The 15412-nt window shown below is 45.2% G+C and overlaps 1 protein-coding gene across 2 annotated transcripts in view; it reads right to left on the bottom strand.

Moving 5' to 3' along the window:
• LOC146860466 (ADAMTS-like protein 5) overlaps window positions 1-15412 on the bottom strand; it is a 315295-nt gene that overhangs the window by 53165 nt on the left and 246718 nt on the right. For both annotated transcript variants that reach the window (XM_085644356.1, XM_085644354.1), the window contains exon 9: window positions 13488-13651. In XM_085644356.1, coding sequence (XP_085500482.1) covers window positions 13488-13651 — 164 coding nt within the window. The remainder of the gene's footprint in view (window positions 1-13487; window positions 13652-15412) is intronic.

Genomic DNA, 15412 nt, shown 5'->3' with positions numbered 1-15412 from the left:
ATATATATATATATATATTCACTTAAAAAACCATAGGTTTCACACATGTTATAGTTAGGTGGATATTTCACTCGTAAAAAAACAATGAAATTCCACCGTTATAGTTAGTTCAGATAACTATAACTCGCGTGACCGCAATCCACTGCTGATCACTCTTGACATCACTGATGACATCATCCTTGTGATAGAGTGGCGGTCGCGCGAGTTATAGTTATCTGAACTAACTATAACGGTGGAATTTCATTGTTTTTTTACGAGTGAAATATCTACCTAACTATAACATGTGTGAAACCTATGGTTTTTTAAGTGAATTTGCAAGGTTTTTTAAATGCTAATTCCTAACTATAACGTGTGTGAAACCTATGGTTTTTTCAGTGAATTTGTACGGTTTTTTAAATGCCAAGGTATGAATGTATTATTTTTGTTTTTTATATATTTATTTTTCAATAAACTACGTATACATTTTTATTTTTATTTTTTATGGTGTTCACCGTGCGCGCACGTTGCGTGCACCCCCGCGATTAAAAAAAAAAAAATTTAAATGTTTTTTTCTGCCTTCAGGGACCCCCTGACAAAGGCTAGGGGGTCAGGAACTCTCTACCCTGCCCCCTTTTCACGTTCGCCACCTTCCTTTTCCACTCTCGCACTGAAAACAAACAAAATGGCGGCCGACACTTCCTGATTTCGACCGATTCGAATGTTGACTGACATGTAACAACCAATCAGAATTACGCTTGTGCACGTTAGGGTGCGCGCACGGTGCACGCACGGAGCGCGGCTATAGATATGTATGTGCTTTTAAATGGAATTTTCTAAGGAACTACTGAACAGATTGACTCCATATATGCAAAAGGCACATCCCTGACCTGAGGACTACCTCTCTGCCAAATTTCAAGTAATTCTGTTCAGCCGTTCGGGCTGTACCTTCGACTAAAGGTCCTATGGGAAAATGCATGGGGAAAACGCATTTTGGGACCCCCTTTTTTCTCGGCTCCCGCTTGACGAATCCCCCTGAGACTTTCAGGGTAGGAGCTGAGCGCAGCGCCCCATCAGTTTAGAAAATTTTGCGAAGATTCGTCAACCGGCGCCAAAGTTATTCAAAATAGAATTTTCAGATTTCCTATGGAAACACGGTCCTAACTATAACTATCTACTGGCGACCGCCAGTAGATAATATATATATATATATATATATATATATATATATATATGTATATATATATATATATATATATATATATATATATACATACATTTACATATTACCTACTGGCGGTCGCCAGTAGGTAGTTATAGTTAGGACATATTTTCCATAGGAAATCCGCAACATTCTATTCCCAATAAGTCTGGCGCTGGTTGACGAATCTTCGCGACATTTTCCAAACCTTTGGCCAGCTCCGGCCCGCTCCTATCCTGAAAGTTTCGTGGTGATTCGTCAAGCAGGGGCCGAGAAAAAAGGGGGGTCCCAAAACACGTTTTCCCCATGCAATTTCCAATAGGCCCTTTTGATGCAGCTTCAGCCCGAACTGCTGAACGGAATTACACCAAATTTGGCAAAGAGGTAGTCCTCAGTTCAGACTCGTGACTTTTGCATAAATGGTGTAAATCCGTTCAGTAGTTCCTGAGAAAATTAGAGTTAAATGTACATATATATCTATGGCCTCGGAGGATCCGCGCACCCTATGCGCACCCTGAGTGTACCCTCTGCGAACCGTGCGCGCACCTTCCTGATCACGTGCTGAATGCTTATTGGCTGTCAAGTGTCTGTCAACATTCAAAACCAGGAACTGTTGGCAGCCATTTTGTGCCTCGGTAGAAGCGAGGCTGAGGAAGTAAGGGAAATAAGTGTGTGAAAGATGTAAAGGGGGCAGGGTAGAAATACTCTGACCCTCTAGTGTTGGTTAGGGGGTCCCAGAAGGACCCTCCGGGGCCCACTTTTTAAAGAAAAAAAAACGGCAAAATGTACGCAGGGTGCAAGGATCCGGCCGTAAACAAAAAAAAAATGAGGCGCGGACTCAGCTCTTCCTTAATAATTAGCCAAATCGGGGGGCAAAATCTGTAATAATTCCCGGGGACCGCTACCCCCCGGGGCTAGAAAATAAATAGGGTGGGATGGCTGAACGGCCTCCCCAAGCCCCGGGGACCACTACCCACCGGGGCTTTATTTATTGAGGGAGGGGGGCTGCGTGGCCCCTCTCCTGGAGCCCTCGAGGACCCTGGGGACCGCCACCCCCCAGGGCCGGCTCCTGCAGTGTCCTGGGCTGCCCACCCCAGGACACTGTTGTTTGTTATGAGAGGGCGGGAGTCTCCCGCCCTCCCATAGCAAACTTCTTTTGGATTTTGAAAGAGAGAGCAGGGAAACCTGCTCTCTCTTTCAAAATCCAAACGATATTGCTTTTCCACACGGGGAGCTGCATGTCAGCAGCTCCCCATGTGGAAAAGCAATGCCGGCTCCCGAAGGACGCGGGGAACCGGCTGGGACCGTGGGGGCATTGGCGCTCCCCCCACTGTCCCCAAAGTGTTTTTATAAGCCACAGGGGATGGGGTCCCCGGGGATAATAAAATTAGTGATAGGGGCTATTTTTTTTTAATGGTAAAATTGGAAGTCGCGCATCCTAACGCGTTGGGTGAACAATTTCTGTCGCGTAGGGTGCGCAGTTCCCAGCGCGTTGGGTGCGCGGCTCCAAGGAAAAATCTTAAAATCGCATCAAACATGCACATGACGTTTCGTGGCAGAACGCGAGCGTCGCGTAACATGCTTCGTACGTGTCGCGTATGGGCTTGAAGTCGCGTACCGGTCGCATAGCAATCGCGCACGAAAATACGTACCCAACGCATACCATACGCGGATCCTACACTACACTCGTAAAATGGCGACTATGTTCCGCACAGGGATCGAGAAAGGTGCTCATAGGGTGCGCGAATCCCCAAAAAATTGTTAAAAAAATAACAAAGTATTAAAAATATAGTTTAAAAAATATAACAAAATATATAAAAAATAGTTTAAATACATTTACAATTTTTTTTTTTAACTCATGAAAAACAAATAATATTTTTTAATTTTTAAAAGAATTAATCGAAAAAAAAGTTTAAAAAATGGTGAAAAAATTGAATAAGAAAAAATAATTAAAGGAATTGTAACACTGAAATATAAAGATTGAGAAATCCTATGAAAATCAAGTTAAAAAAAACTTTATTTCGGAGTAACTCCATAAAAGTACATAAAATGAATATAAAACCATTTAACAACAATAGTAAAATGTTTAAAATTAATACAGCCACATGACTAATACATACTAATTACATACAGTGGATCAGATTGGCATTTTTAGATATTTTTTCCGTTTGTGCCAAAAAGCCCCCAAAAATTTTGCCACTGCGAACATAATGTGCACGGCCGTTTCGCTCTTAAGAATTCTGAAGGCTTCATGGCACCTGATGAAGCACAGGTTCCTACAGATAGGGATAATCCATTTTCTGCGGGCCTCAGTATAACCCGTGCAAAAGAATATGAAATGCAACTCAGTTTCGTCACATGATCTGCAAGCCGGGCAAATACTGGGTGACGACAGAGACCAAGAACTAGTAAAAGCACGAATTGGCAAAGACCCGTGCCTCCATTGCATATAAAGCTTTCTAAGTATTATAGGATAAACATTGTCGAGGGCCAATTCGAAGGTATAAGTACTCTTTATAAGAAGGAATTGATTTGTTAGAGACCCTAAGGATTTAGAAGGTCGAAGTAAGGGTGCCTTAGAGTCATGATACACTTTGGTTAGAGCTTTCTTGGAAAGCTTGGGACAGGCGTTACAAGGATCATTCCATAGTGCATCAAGACCTAGGTTCTCCAAACTATTCCTTACGAATTTAAGCCAGGCAATGTTCCCCGAATTTGGGAAGCTAAGAACTTCCTGGAGGCCCTGTCTATAGTGAGTCAATTCGGGCACCGTCCACAATCTACGCCAGTAGATCACAGGACGAAGTGCCAACTCTTCCTCTAGGGGTCTAATGCCTAGGTCGAGTCGTAAGGGCACTAACGGTGTACTCGGAGGAAGAGCTACTAGACACCTGAGGAATCTATTCTCCTCCTTTGTCAAGCTGTCCAGTACTTTGTGACCCCATAATTCACTCCCATAGGTAACTGCTCCTCTTGCTTGGACCCTATAAATGTGTACGGGAGGGCCTATGGGTTTAAGGGTCGACCTATTCTTCCCAACCATCCCTAATATTCCACCAATGTGTTGTGCTAATTTCAACCTCGCTTTCTCCTGATGTTGGCCCCACCCCAATTCCTCGTTGAGTGTAACACCAAGGTATTCAAAGGTGTTTACTCGTTCGAGTATATTGTCCCCTATACGGGGAATACGGTGGAACCTGGGTGGCGGATTGAAGGCCATAAATTTGGTCTTTGTGGTGTTTATTTCCAATCCGTGGTCTCTACAGAAGTCCCCAAATCCATCCAGCACACGCTGGATTCCCATAGGTGACTTGGAGAGAAGGAGGGTATCATCAGCAAACATGATTGCTGGGACCCTCCTTCCCGCCAACTTCGGGACATCCGAATTGGGGACCCCGTTAAGATGGTCAATAACACCGTTGACAAAGAGGCAAAACAGGGTCGGTGCAAGTACGCACCCCTGTCTTACCTCTCTCTCAACGGGAAATTTGTTTGAGAGTACACCCTGTGCACCGCACCTCACTCGAGCATAGGTATTTGTGTGTAGGCGGATGATCATACTCAGGAGGTCAGCTGGCATCCCAGCATTCGCCAGGACCTGCCAGAGCTTGCCACGAGGGACCAGGTCAAAGGCTGCCCTTAGATCTACAAATACAGTATAGAGGCTGCCACCCTCCAACTGTATTGTTTTCCAATGTAGAAGGGACAGCCTGAATACCTGATCTATAGTAGAGGTCTTCTGGCGAAACCCAGCCTGCAAAGGGCTCAAAATGTCCCTCTCCTCGATCCAGTCCAAAAGTCGATCCAACAGAAGCCTCGCAAAAAGCTTCTGAGGGACGTCTATCAGACTGATCGGTCTGTAGTTAGCGGGGAGCAAAGGTGAGCCCTTTTTGAAAATGGGCACAATCTCCGCCCCAAGCCAAGTTGGAGGAAGTGCCATCCCATGGATGATGGCATTAAACAATACCAGGAAGTATGGTGCCCAAACGCTGACCTCGTGCCTTAAGAGGTCTCCTGGGAGCTTATCTAAGCCTGGCGCTTTTCCTGTGGAAAGGCAAGTAATTGCCATTTCTAATTCCTCCAGCTTAAAATCTTCCAGCTCAGTATGATTGTCGATGGTGGGGACCACTAAGCACTCAGGCGGAGTTCCCATTTTGTCTTGCTCAGCTCTACAATAGAGCGATGAAAAATGTTTTTCCCAGACTTCCGGTGCAATATTACCTTCTATAGCCATAACAGGCTCAACTGAGCCATGTTTGACTATATGCCAAAATTTCCTTGAATCTCTGGTTTTGAGAGCAGATGTTATTTCTGCCCAGTTCTCCCAATCCCAGTCTATTTTAGCAGATTCAAGGAGGAGCTTATAGGCCACCCTCTTCTCCCTAACCACCGAGGATGCTTCCTTGTTTTTGAGCACTTGGAGAAGATCTTTCTTAGCTCCCCTGCAGGTGGCATTGAACCATGAGGCTCTTTCACTCCTCAGTTTCCTGCCCCGAACCACAGGGTTCAAAACCTCAGCTAAATTGTCACAAAGTGTCTGATGGATGACCTCAAGGGAAGAACGACCTTCTAGCGAGGACAACTGAGGGAGGAGACTTTCCACTCTTTCCAGGGTAGAAGCCATTTACTCGTATATTGCCCTTATACGAGTCGGTTTCTCTAACAATTTGTCCCACCTTATTCTTCGTCTGTTACTGGATAAGGTGAGACTGGGGGCAGGTAGTCTATTTCCTCGAGTTTCAGTCCTGAGGAAGCCATCTGCATCTAATGAAAGAATTAGGGGGTTATGATCACTATCCACCCTTGGGACTATTTTAAAATCTAATGCCAATTTCCAATCCTGGAGTCTAATCAGTATGTAGTCAATCCGGGACTCCTGTCCCGGTCTATTAAAAGTTGACTGGGGCGGAATATCCCCATTGAACCTACCATTGCATGCTCTGAGTGAATTTGCCAATGTTAATGTTAGAACTTGCAATAGGAGGGGTGATGCTGCCCTTACTGGTGGACCTGCAATACTTTGGATTCCCCAGAGATCGTCCTCTTCACTAGTAATCCCACCTAAGTGAAGCGGAAGTGGTTCAAACTGAATATTAATATCCCCTCCGACCAGGAGTATATCTGGGCCGGTGAGAGAATCAAGAAAAGTCGTTAAATCCTCCAATGTCCTTGAGGTGGCCGCAGCTCCGACTGGTCTGGAGTATATATTTACCAGACTCAGACCCCTCCCAGTGGGCCAACGTAAGACCACACACAGGATGTCAAGAGAATTTGTTTCTACCACCTCGGCCGTACAGCCTAGATAACAAGCAATCCATATTGATAGTCCTCCAGACGGGCGTCCTTTCCCACCCCATCTAGCCGGAATGTTAAAAACTGCGAACCCGGGGTGGCAAAGGTTTTCTCTGGCCCACGTCTCTTGGAACATGCATATATCATGTTCTTTAATAAAAGTTTCCCAATCAGTATTGCCTAGCTTATTTGGGAGCCCAGCCACGTTCCATGACAGTATCTCTAGTGGCCTCAAGGCCCTGTTTGTAGGCATAGAGATCTCATACAGAGTGCTTTCTACCGTCCTTGATGGGGCGCAGACCCCCAACTCACTTCGTACTTTAATTGAGGACCCCTGTAGAACTTTAGTCTTTCCGGAAAAGCAACCACCCTCCACCTCTACCCTCTCCTCCCTGTGTTCGGAGTGATAAGGTTTTAGAGCTAGTTCGTCTGCAGCCACCGGAACATGTTCCAGGGGCTCTATATGAGTCACCGGTAAGGACAAGTGTGACCCCTTGAAAGTAAAATTATTACTTGGACAAGAAGTCGACAATTTGGGGATCAGATCCATATCCTCAACCTGGTCGCCCTGTGTACTGAGCCCATAGTCAAAGGTAGTACTATGTCAGTCGCAGTCATCGACTCCTGATAGGGCCCCAAATCTATTAGCAACTTCGAGAGGGGTAAATGGTAGCCTATAGTTCATCCTCTGCGGTCCAAGTCTATGATTCCCGGAGGGAACCGTAATCCATTCTGCTGCATTTCCGTAAACCACAGGACTGGGTACATACATGTTACAGTGTTGAACTTGGGGACCAGAAGTTGCTAGAAATGGGTGAGGGTAAGTCACTGTTTTTACTGGAGCCCTGGGGTATGCATTATAAGAGACTATTGATCTTGGGTAAAAATAAGATAGTGCACGGGGAATTATAGACCCCCATGTAGAACCCAAGGGGTAGTCTAAGATGTACTTGACTGCTCTGGGGTCTCTAAAGTTGATGATAATTGCATCCCCTTCAAGATCCTTGATTCTGCGACCTAGCCAAGGAAGTCTCCGGACATGCAATATCTCCCCATTGATGTTGGGGGGGAGGGGTCTATTAGTCCTGAGCCAGTGCATGGTTTTATTTTTTAGATCGTAATAGCCCTCATTTTTACCCTTAGCCAGAGGCGGAACTTCTGTTAACACTACCACATACGGTACCGCCTCTGGGGGTAAGTTAACTTGATGGCTATATGGGTCACTTGCTCTAGCTAGGTGATGATTCTCACCCCTCTCCTTTGGGGACGTTACTAAGATGGAATTTGCTATTTCCTTCCTGATTTCACCCTCTTCATTTTGACGATGACTTTGAAGGGTTGTGATGTCAAGCGGCTTGTCCCTATACTGGGAATTAGAACTACCTGTCTCATTAGTCCTAGTGTGAGTAAGAGGTGCGTCTGAAACCATGGGGGGGGGCGGGAGTAAGTGAGCCAGATCTTCCCGTGGCCCCGGGTCTTTTATGATTAAAGATTCTAGATTCCCCAATCGTGACTCTATATTTTTTAGTCGTTCTATAATGGGTAAAGTGAATGATCTTATCAATTTCTCGATGCTCTCAAGATATGATGGCATTGTACCCAAATCAGGTAGGAGCAACGAAGAACGAGACAGGTCAGGAGGAGGGGGAACCAAAGAAGTAGAAGATGTTAAGGCCACATCGTGTATTCTTAATGGCAATGATGGAACCTTAGTCGGCGATGCAATGCCCACAGTTTGCATAGGGCCCTTGCCAAAATCGGTGTGATTGATCTTGCCTTTTGGCAAGTTGCCTAGCCTCTTTCTTCTCTTCGGCGGAGGGGGCCTCGGAGCATTAGACACCAACGCCCTCCCTGCCTTCTTACTGGACGACTTAGCCTTAAACTCAGAGGGAATAGTGACAGTATCAGTTTCTTTATCAAAGGTAATAGTACTGGAAGGGGGCAAAGCAATTGAAACTGGTGACACATTGCAATTGCTAGGTGTAGACTCAATAGATCTAAGCAGCTCAGGGACATTATCCATAGCTAACGCCTCCTGCGTCAAAGTAGGGGGACTTAGCACAATGAGGGACGAAGTCAAAGGAGATATACTGTCCGTTAATGTCCTATTTTTAATACACTCTATAGAGCGACGTCGCTCGGCCCTTCGTTCGGCAAGCGTAGTCTCCTTTTCCGTGGGTACAATAACTTTTTTAAAATAATCAACCAATGTGCCTTTGGTCGGGGCACCATGTATTACAGGAGGATTAGTATCTATAATATCAGCCATATTTGTTTTTCCAGCAGTATCGAACACAGGACTCACGGTTAGTGGGCAATGAAGTTAGTAAGTTCCCCCGGTCCGGTCTCCTCGTGTCTCTGAGGGTCTCAGAGGGTCCGGCCTTAGTCCGGGCTTTGTCCCGGGTGATGTCCCGCACACGCGTCCCGCTGACGCGTAATGAACTTCAGGTCTTATGCTGACTGTGGATAGAGGGGGCGGGGTCACGGGAAGAGGCGGCAGGTGTGCTCGATGGAACACGCACAGCCTGCTGGTCCTCGCAGTCCCGTCCTCCTGCACAGCAGCTCCCCAGTCTTCTTCCAATGTCCACCGGGGCTCCCAGCACACAGGTCCACTGAAGGCAATGCCCAACGGGGCTCCACAAGGCAACGAGCAACAACGGGTCAAGGACTCCTCAGCGAGCGGCTCCCGCGAAGCGGGGGCCGCGAGGAGTTATCAGCGGTCAGCAGGGGGCGGAGTCACGGGAAGAGGCGGCAGGTGTGCTCGATGGAACACGCACAGCCTGCTGGTCCTCGCAGTCCCGTCCTCCTGCACAGCAGCTCCCCAGTCTTCTTCCAATGTCCACCGGGGCTCCCAGCACACAGGTCCACTGAAGGCAATGCCCAACGGGGCTCCACAAGGCAACGAGCAACAACGGGTCAAGGACTCCTCAGCGAGCGGCACCCGCGAAGCGGGGGCCGCGAGGAGTTATCAGCGGTCAGCAGGGGGCGGAGTCACGGGAAGAGGCGGCAGGTGTGCTCGATGGAACACGCACAGCCTGCTGGTCCTCGCAGTCCCGTCCTCCTGCACAGCAGCTCCCCAGTCTTCTTCCAATGTCCACCGGGGCTCCCAGCACACAGGTCCACTGAAGGCAATGCCCAACGGGGCTCCACAAGGCAACGAGCAACAACGGGTCAAGGACTCCTCAGCGAGCGGCACCAATCATTAAACATCATAGCTTTAGAGATAAGTTATAGATAGGAATTAGCATTTAAAAAACCTTTGGAATTCACTTAAAAAAAACTTAGGTCTCAGGTATGTTATAGTTAGGAATTAGCATTTAAAAAACCTTTGAAATTCACTGAAAAAACCATAGGTTTCAGGGGCGTTATAGTTAGCTGGACATTTCCCTCATACAAAACCCTAGAAATTCCCTGTTATAGTTAGTTCAGCTAACTATAACTCGCGCCCCCGCAATGCACTGCTGATGACGTCACATATTACATCACTCATGACATGGTCAGTGACATCACTGATGACATCACTGATGATATCTCAAATGACATCACTGATGACATCACTGATAATGTCATTCATGTGATCATTTGATGCTTCTTGTCACACCCTAATATAACTTTTGATACACCCACTATAAATTACATACTGCCACTCTCAAAACCATAGACACTCCAACCCCAATAAGTACATACCCCATCACAGAGTCTTAGGTCTAAACACCCATCCACTCACTCACCTGTACAGTCACTCATACTTATGGTCACTCAGTACAGGACTATCATATGCACTCATACACCTATATAGACACTCCCACACCGCTACTCATCCATAGGGTTACTCACACACATACTCAGTCATACAAGTAATTAATCACACTGCCATTTACTCACCTATACAATTATACACACACAAGCTCAATTAGTCATACAAATACTAGCCCATTCTTATGATCTTATACAATCAATGATACAAGCATACACTCATCCATACAGCCACTCACACTATCACACACTCTCAGTTATAGTTATTTCTGTACTCCAACATACATATATTCTGCCGTTCACATATGTAGTAAATTACACATGTACTAATGAAATATATATTTACACACTTACACAACCATACAGATATTCACCCACCCATACAGTCCATTACCGACCTAGTGTTGAAACCATGCACCCAGTGAACCACCCACTGACACATCTATGCACAGAGTCACACACATCCCACCCACACAAACACTCAGGTACCCATACAGATACTCAGACACTCAGACAACCAATCAATAACTTATATAGAAATTCATTTACCTATTCACAAAACCATGCATCCGCTTACACACCAACAGACAGACGCATACAGTCATTCACACAGTTTGGTCATTAACTTATGCATTCAGTAAGATACATTTAATGACTCACTTATACAGTCAGTCACGCACCTACAAATTCATCCATTCACACACTTATAAACTCACTCATTCTTCAATATGCCTTTCCCTATATATAATAAACATATTTAAAGTTTATAGAAACACACAGACACTGGATGATGTCATCAGCGATGTCATTTGAGATGTCATGAGTGATGTCATCAGTGATGTCACTGACCATGTCTTGAGTGATGCAATGTGTGAAATCATCAGCAGTGCATTACGGGGGCGCAAGTTATAGTTAGCTGAACTAACTATAACGGGGAATTTCTATGGTTTTGTATGAGGGAAATGTCCAGCTTACTATAACGCCCCCGAAACCTATGGTTTTTTCAGTGAATATATATATATCCAGGATCCTACCAAACGACGACGCCGGGTCAGACATGGGCACAGACTCCAATTTAAGATGCAATGAGAAGTTTATTGCATTAACATGTCACGATGACGCGTTTCGACCGCAAGCCTACGGTCTTGATCACATAGCGCGCTGTGTAAACCAACATGGTTTATATACTGTAGCAGTGACTTTTCTATGTTTGTCATGACTTTGCAAAGTTGCATTGAAATTACGACATGCTGTAAACTTTCACTGTCATAGGCCGATGACTAGGCACACAGTAAGAAGCAGAACACAGTGACAGACATAAACAATAGACTAGTGATTTGAAAATTGAAAATTGAAAAGTGATTGAAAATTTCTGGCGCTTAGGTGGTGCTTGTGTCCCCGAGTGGAAGTGAAAAAAGGTTAAGTCCTTTAATGTTAAGTATGCCGGTTCTGGAAAAGCACGCCGCGGGACGCCCATATGTTAGACGCTGGGGTTGCGTGTGTTCTGGCTAAATGGATGCCAAGTGGCACGCACAGTATCAGAGGAACCGTGTGCGGATATAATGCCACAGGAAGTGGAGGAATAAGCCTGAAGCGCCTCTGATGATGCAGCTGCTGATAGGAGCCTGGTTGACTGTCTGAGGTTTAGAAAGCATACATGAAATGCTTTCAGACTGGATGCTTAGTGCAAGAGCTCATCACATGGATTGAGTCTGATCGTGTCAAGTCAAATGGCTCGTGTCTGTGTGAAGAAAACGGTACCTCTCGGTAACTGGTACTGCGCTGCGTGTAAGTAATGACATAAAGGGTCACTAGTAAATGAATCTAGCTGATGGGAGGGGGACGGGGAAGCCGGCAAAGTGCAGTTGCATGTTGGCGTGTGATGACTGGTTATAGTAGTAGTGGGTGAAATTATGCATGTGAGTTAAAATCACGTATAAGACGTGAAAATGTAGATTTTTATCAGTCAAAGAGACAACCATGCAGGAGTCAGCCGACTCCCCATCAAAACCTGAATCGTGGTCACTGTAATCTAGTGCGCAAAATGTGGAAGAGGCAAGTGAATGGGGACACAGATGGATGCTGCTGAGTACTGCATTGTGAGGGCTACAGCGCACCAGGCATGGAGAGCAAAAGGTAAGGAGATTAAAATAAATATGTCAAGATAACTATGACATAACTGGAGCAAACACCTGGGTTATCTATAGGAAGTTGTATAAATCCTCAATGAGGATGAGCCCTGTGGGGGCCTTGGTATTCAGTTCTATTATGTACCTAGACTCCAGTTGTCGTAGCAGTTTCTCCCTGTTGCCACCCCGCCTGAGTGGTGGAACGCAGTCAGTTACGCAGTATTTAAAGTGGTCCAGGTTATTATGGTGGAATTTTTTTAAATGCTTCGCGACAGGGTTTGTGTGGTCGCTGTTGACAATCGCCCTAATGTGTTGTAAGATACGTAGATGTACCTGGAGATTGGTGCTCCTCACATACCTGAGACCACAGCTGCATATGAGAATATAAACTGCAAATTCTGTTCTGCAAGTCAACCTTTGTTTGATGACCATTGGTTTGCTTCTGAATTGTGCTGAGATTTGGTTGGTATTTATTCCAAATCTGCATGCCCTGCAGCTATTGCACTTGAAAAACCCTTTTATGCCTGATAACCAGTTGGTAGTGGTTGTTATTTCAGGGCTGTTTCCGACTATGGCGTGAATACATTAATACTTGTTCACATGACTTTTGCGCATGCCGGCTCATGGGAAACGGTAAAAGAAAATGAGAAAAATATTCCTGTTGGATGTTCCAGGCAAGTCAAGAAGAAATTCACAGGGCACTGGTCAATTTTTTCTGCTCCAGATGGTAAGCTGTTATACCTACACTACCTGCGGGCAAAGGGAAATCTAGCTGTTGCCCCCAAGACTTTCACAGGCAGTACTTATTCCACATGAGAGATGAAGGATAATGCCAACAAACACCCAGCTATTTTGTACTTTCCTGCAGATGCAGAAATGTGATACATTTCATACTATAAAGTCATGCACACAATAAAGAAACTTAAGTTGCAGAAACATATGAATATTCTTTTTTTTATAGCATCACCAGTACATTTTCAAATCAAGAGCATGTGCACCACCCCAACATTCCTTATTTGCACCACTGGAGGCCAAGTGCAGCCACAAGACCGACAAATAGTTGAAAACAGAGGTATATCCTGGCCTCATCATGTGCAGTGCTACAATGAATGGATGTAAGCAACGCTTTTTACCATAACGCGAAGGTCTTCGTTGGTGGGTCCTGTTGCCTCAATGCTTTCCTGATTAGCTACATTCCGTTGATATAGGACTTCTGTCGCAGTTACGTTGTATAAACCTGGTGTGCTGATCTCCCAATTGCCATTGATTACATATTCAAAATGTTCAGTTTGTAGGGCTGCAAAAAGATAGTAGAGTGATTAGATCCGTAGGGATTAATAATTCATCAAATACAGCTGCAAAACTCAATACAGATACAGATTCTACATTGTAATACTCAATTTGGATTAATGTTATTATGACAATACACAATGTCCATAGTGGTTGATTTCAAGTCACTTGAAACTTAATCCTTTGAAAAGTGAGTTTCTCCTGATCTTATCTTTACATCTAAATTTACCAGTTAAATTCTGGATTGACTTGTACTGCTCTCCCTTTCAAAACAGATATCATTAAAGTGAAAAATGCTTGAGTTTTATTCTTGATAAAAGACTTAATCTTCAAACACGAATTAAAGCAATGGACAAGAAAGCACAATTTCAATTCTGAAATCTTCTGAGGATTTCTCACTTAGGGACTTATTACGATGGTGGAGGGACCGCCACCGACATGCTGTCGGTCGCGGTCCCGCTGCCATCGCAATGCAGTTTTCCCCCCGCCATATTATGATGGCGGGGGAAGCGTGGCGGTTGTAAAGACTGACTGCCATGTTCCAGACAGGCGGATCAAATCCGACCGCCCATTGGACCAACTGCTAATCCCAGCATTGCGGCGGTGCCTGCCAGCACTCCCATAGAGATTTTGATATCCCTTTTTTCTGGTCATTCTGCAGCGGTCAACCTGCCGCAAAACGGCTGACAAAAACGGATTTGGGGGCCCATAGCATGCCCCCCTCAATCCATGGGGCAGGGACATGTACACAGGGGGGCACCTGTGGTGCCTCCCTACATATCCCTGCACCATTTGGCAGGCACCACATGGTGCCTGCCTCGTAGTGCAGAAATATGTCTGCACTCTATTTTTTGTATTGCGGCTGGGCTGCTGACCGCATCCCCGCCACAATACTAAATATAGGTAATGCGACCGCCACAGTGGCGGTCACATCATAATTCGGATGGCAGGTAGACCACCTCGTCGGCAGCCGGTCCCAAATTCGATATGATGGTGGACGGACTGAAGTCTGTCCATCATCGTAATGACCCCCTAAATTCCAGAAGAAGACTTCAAACCTCTATCTCAATCTCATGTATTGTCAAGGATTTACTACATTAACACTCTACTGACCGGACTTCCTAAAAGTCACCTTGCTCCGTTGAAGGCAGTGTTACACGCTGCAATATACATAGTTACTGGAACTAAAAAATGTGTCCATATTACCCCAGTGTTAATAATATTACAAGGACACTCTATAAAATGACTGGTATTACCTAAAATAACTTACACCACCCAGCTACTCAGTCCTTTAGAACTCTACTTTGAAAACATCTGGCCTTTAAAAAGGAACGCGCAATCATTTTTGGGCAGTGCGTCTATAGTTGGGGATTATCTCTCCCAAATCCACGCAGCACGGCCTCGCTGACAACCTTTAAGCATGAGTTGAAACTGCTTCCAATGCATAGATACTTCTTGTCCATCTCCAGTTAAAACCATCTCTTAGAAATCTGCTTCCGCCTTTAACTTTTTATCAAACTTATCTCCTCATTCTTTTATGGCCCTTAACCACCTGCCTCTCTTCATCACTCTCCCCTCCTTTACTATCACATTCCACTTTATTATTCCAAATTTAACTTCGGCATATACTTTATGCCTTAGTCTCTATTCCAACTTTTACTTTGGCACCGAGTTTATACCTTACTCTGAGCTCTGTCGTGTAGAGGCCTCTTTTATTGTACTCATCGAAACCGGTACTCTCCCCGATTCTTAATTTGTTTCTAGCAGT

The sequence above is a fragment of the Triturus cristatus genome, chromosome 3_1, assembly GCF_964204655.1.
Source record: "Triturus cristatus chromosome 3_1, aTriCri1.1, whole genome shotgun sequence".
NCBI classification, from domain to species: domain Eukaryota; kingdom Metazoa; phylum Chordata; class Amphibia; order Caudata; family Salamandridae; genus Triturus; species Triturus cristatus.
The sequence above is the reverse complement of the archived record's forward strand: the minus strand, read 5'-3'. Positions and strand labels throughout refer to the sequence as shown.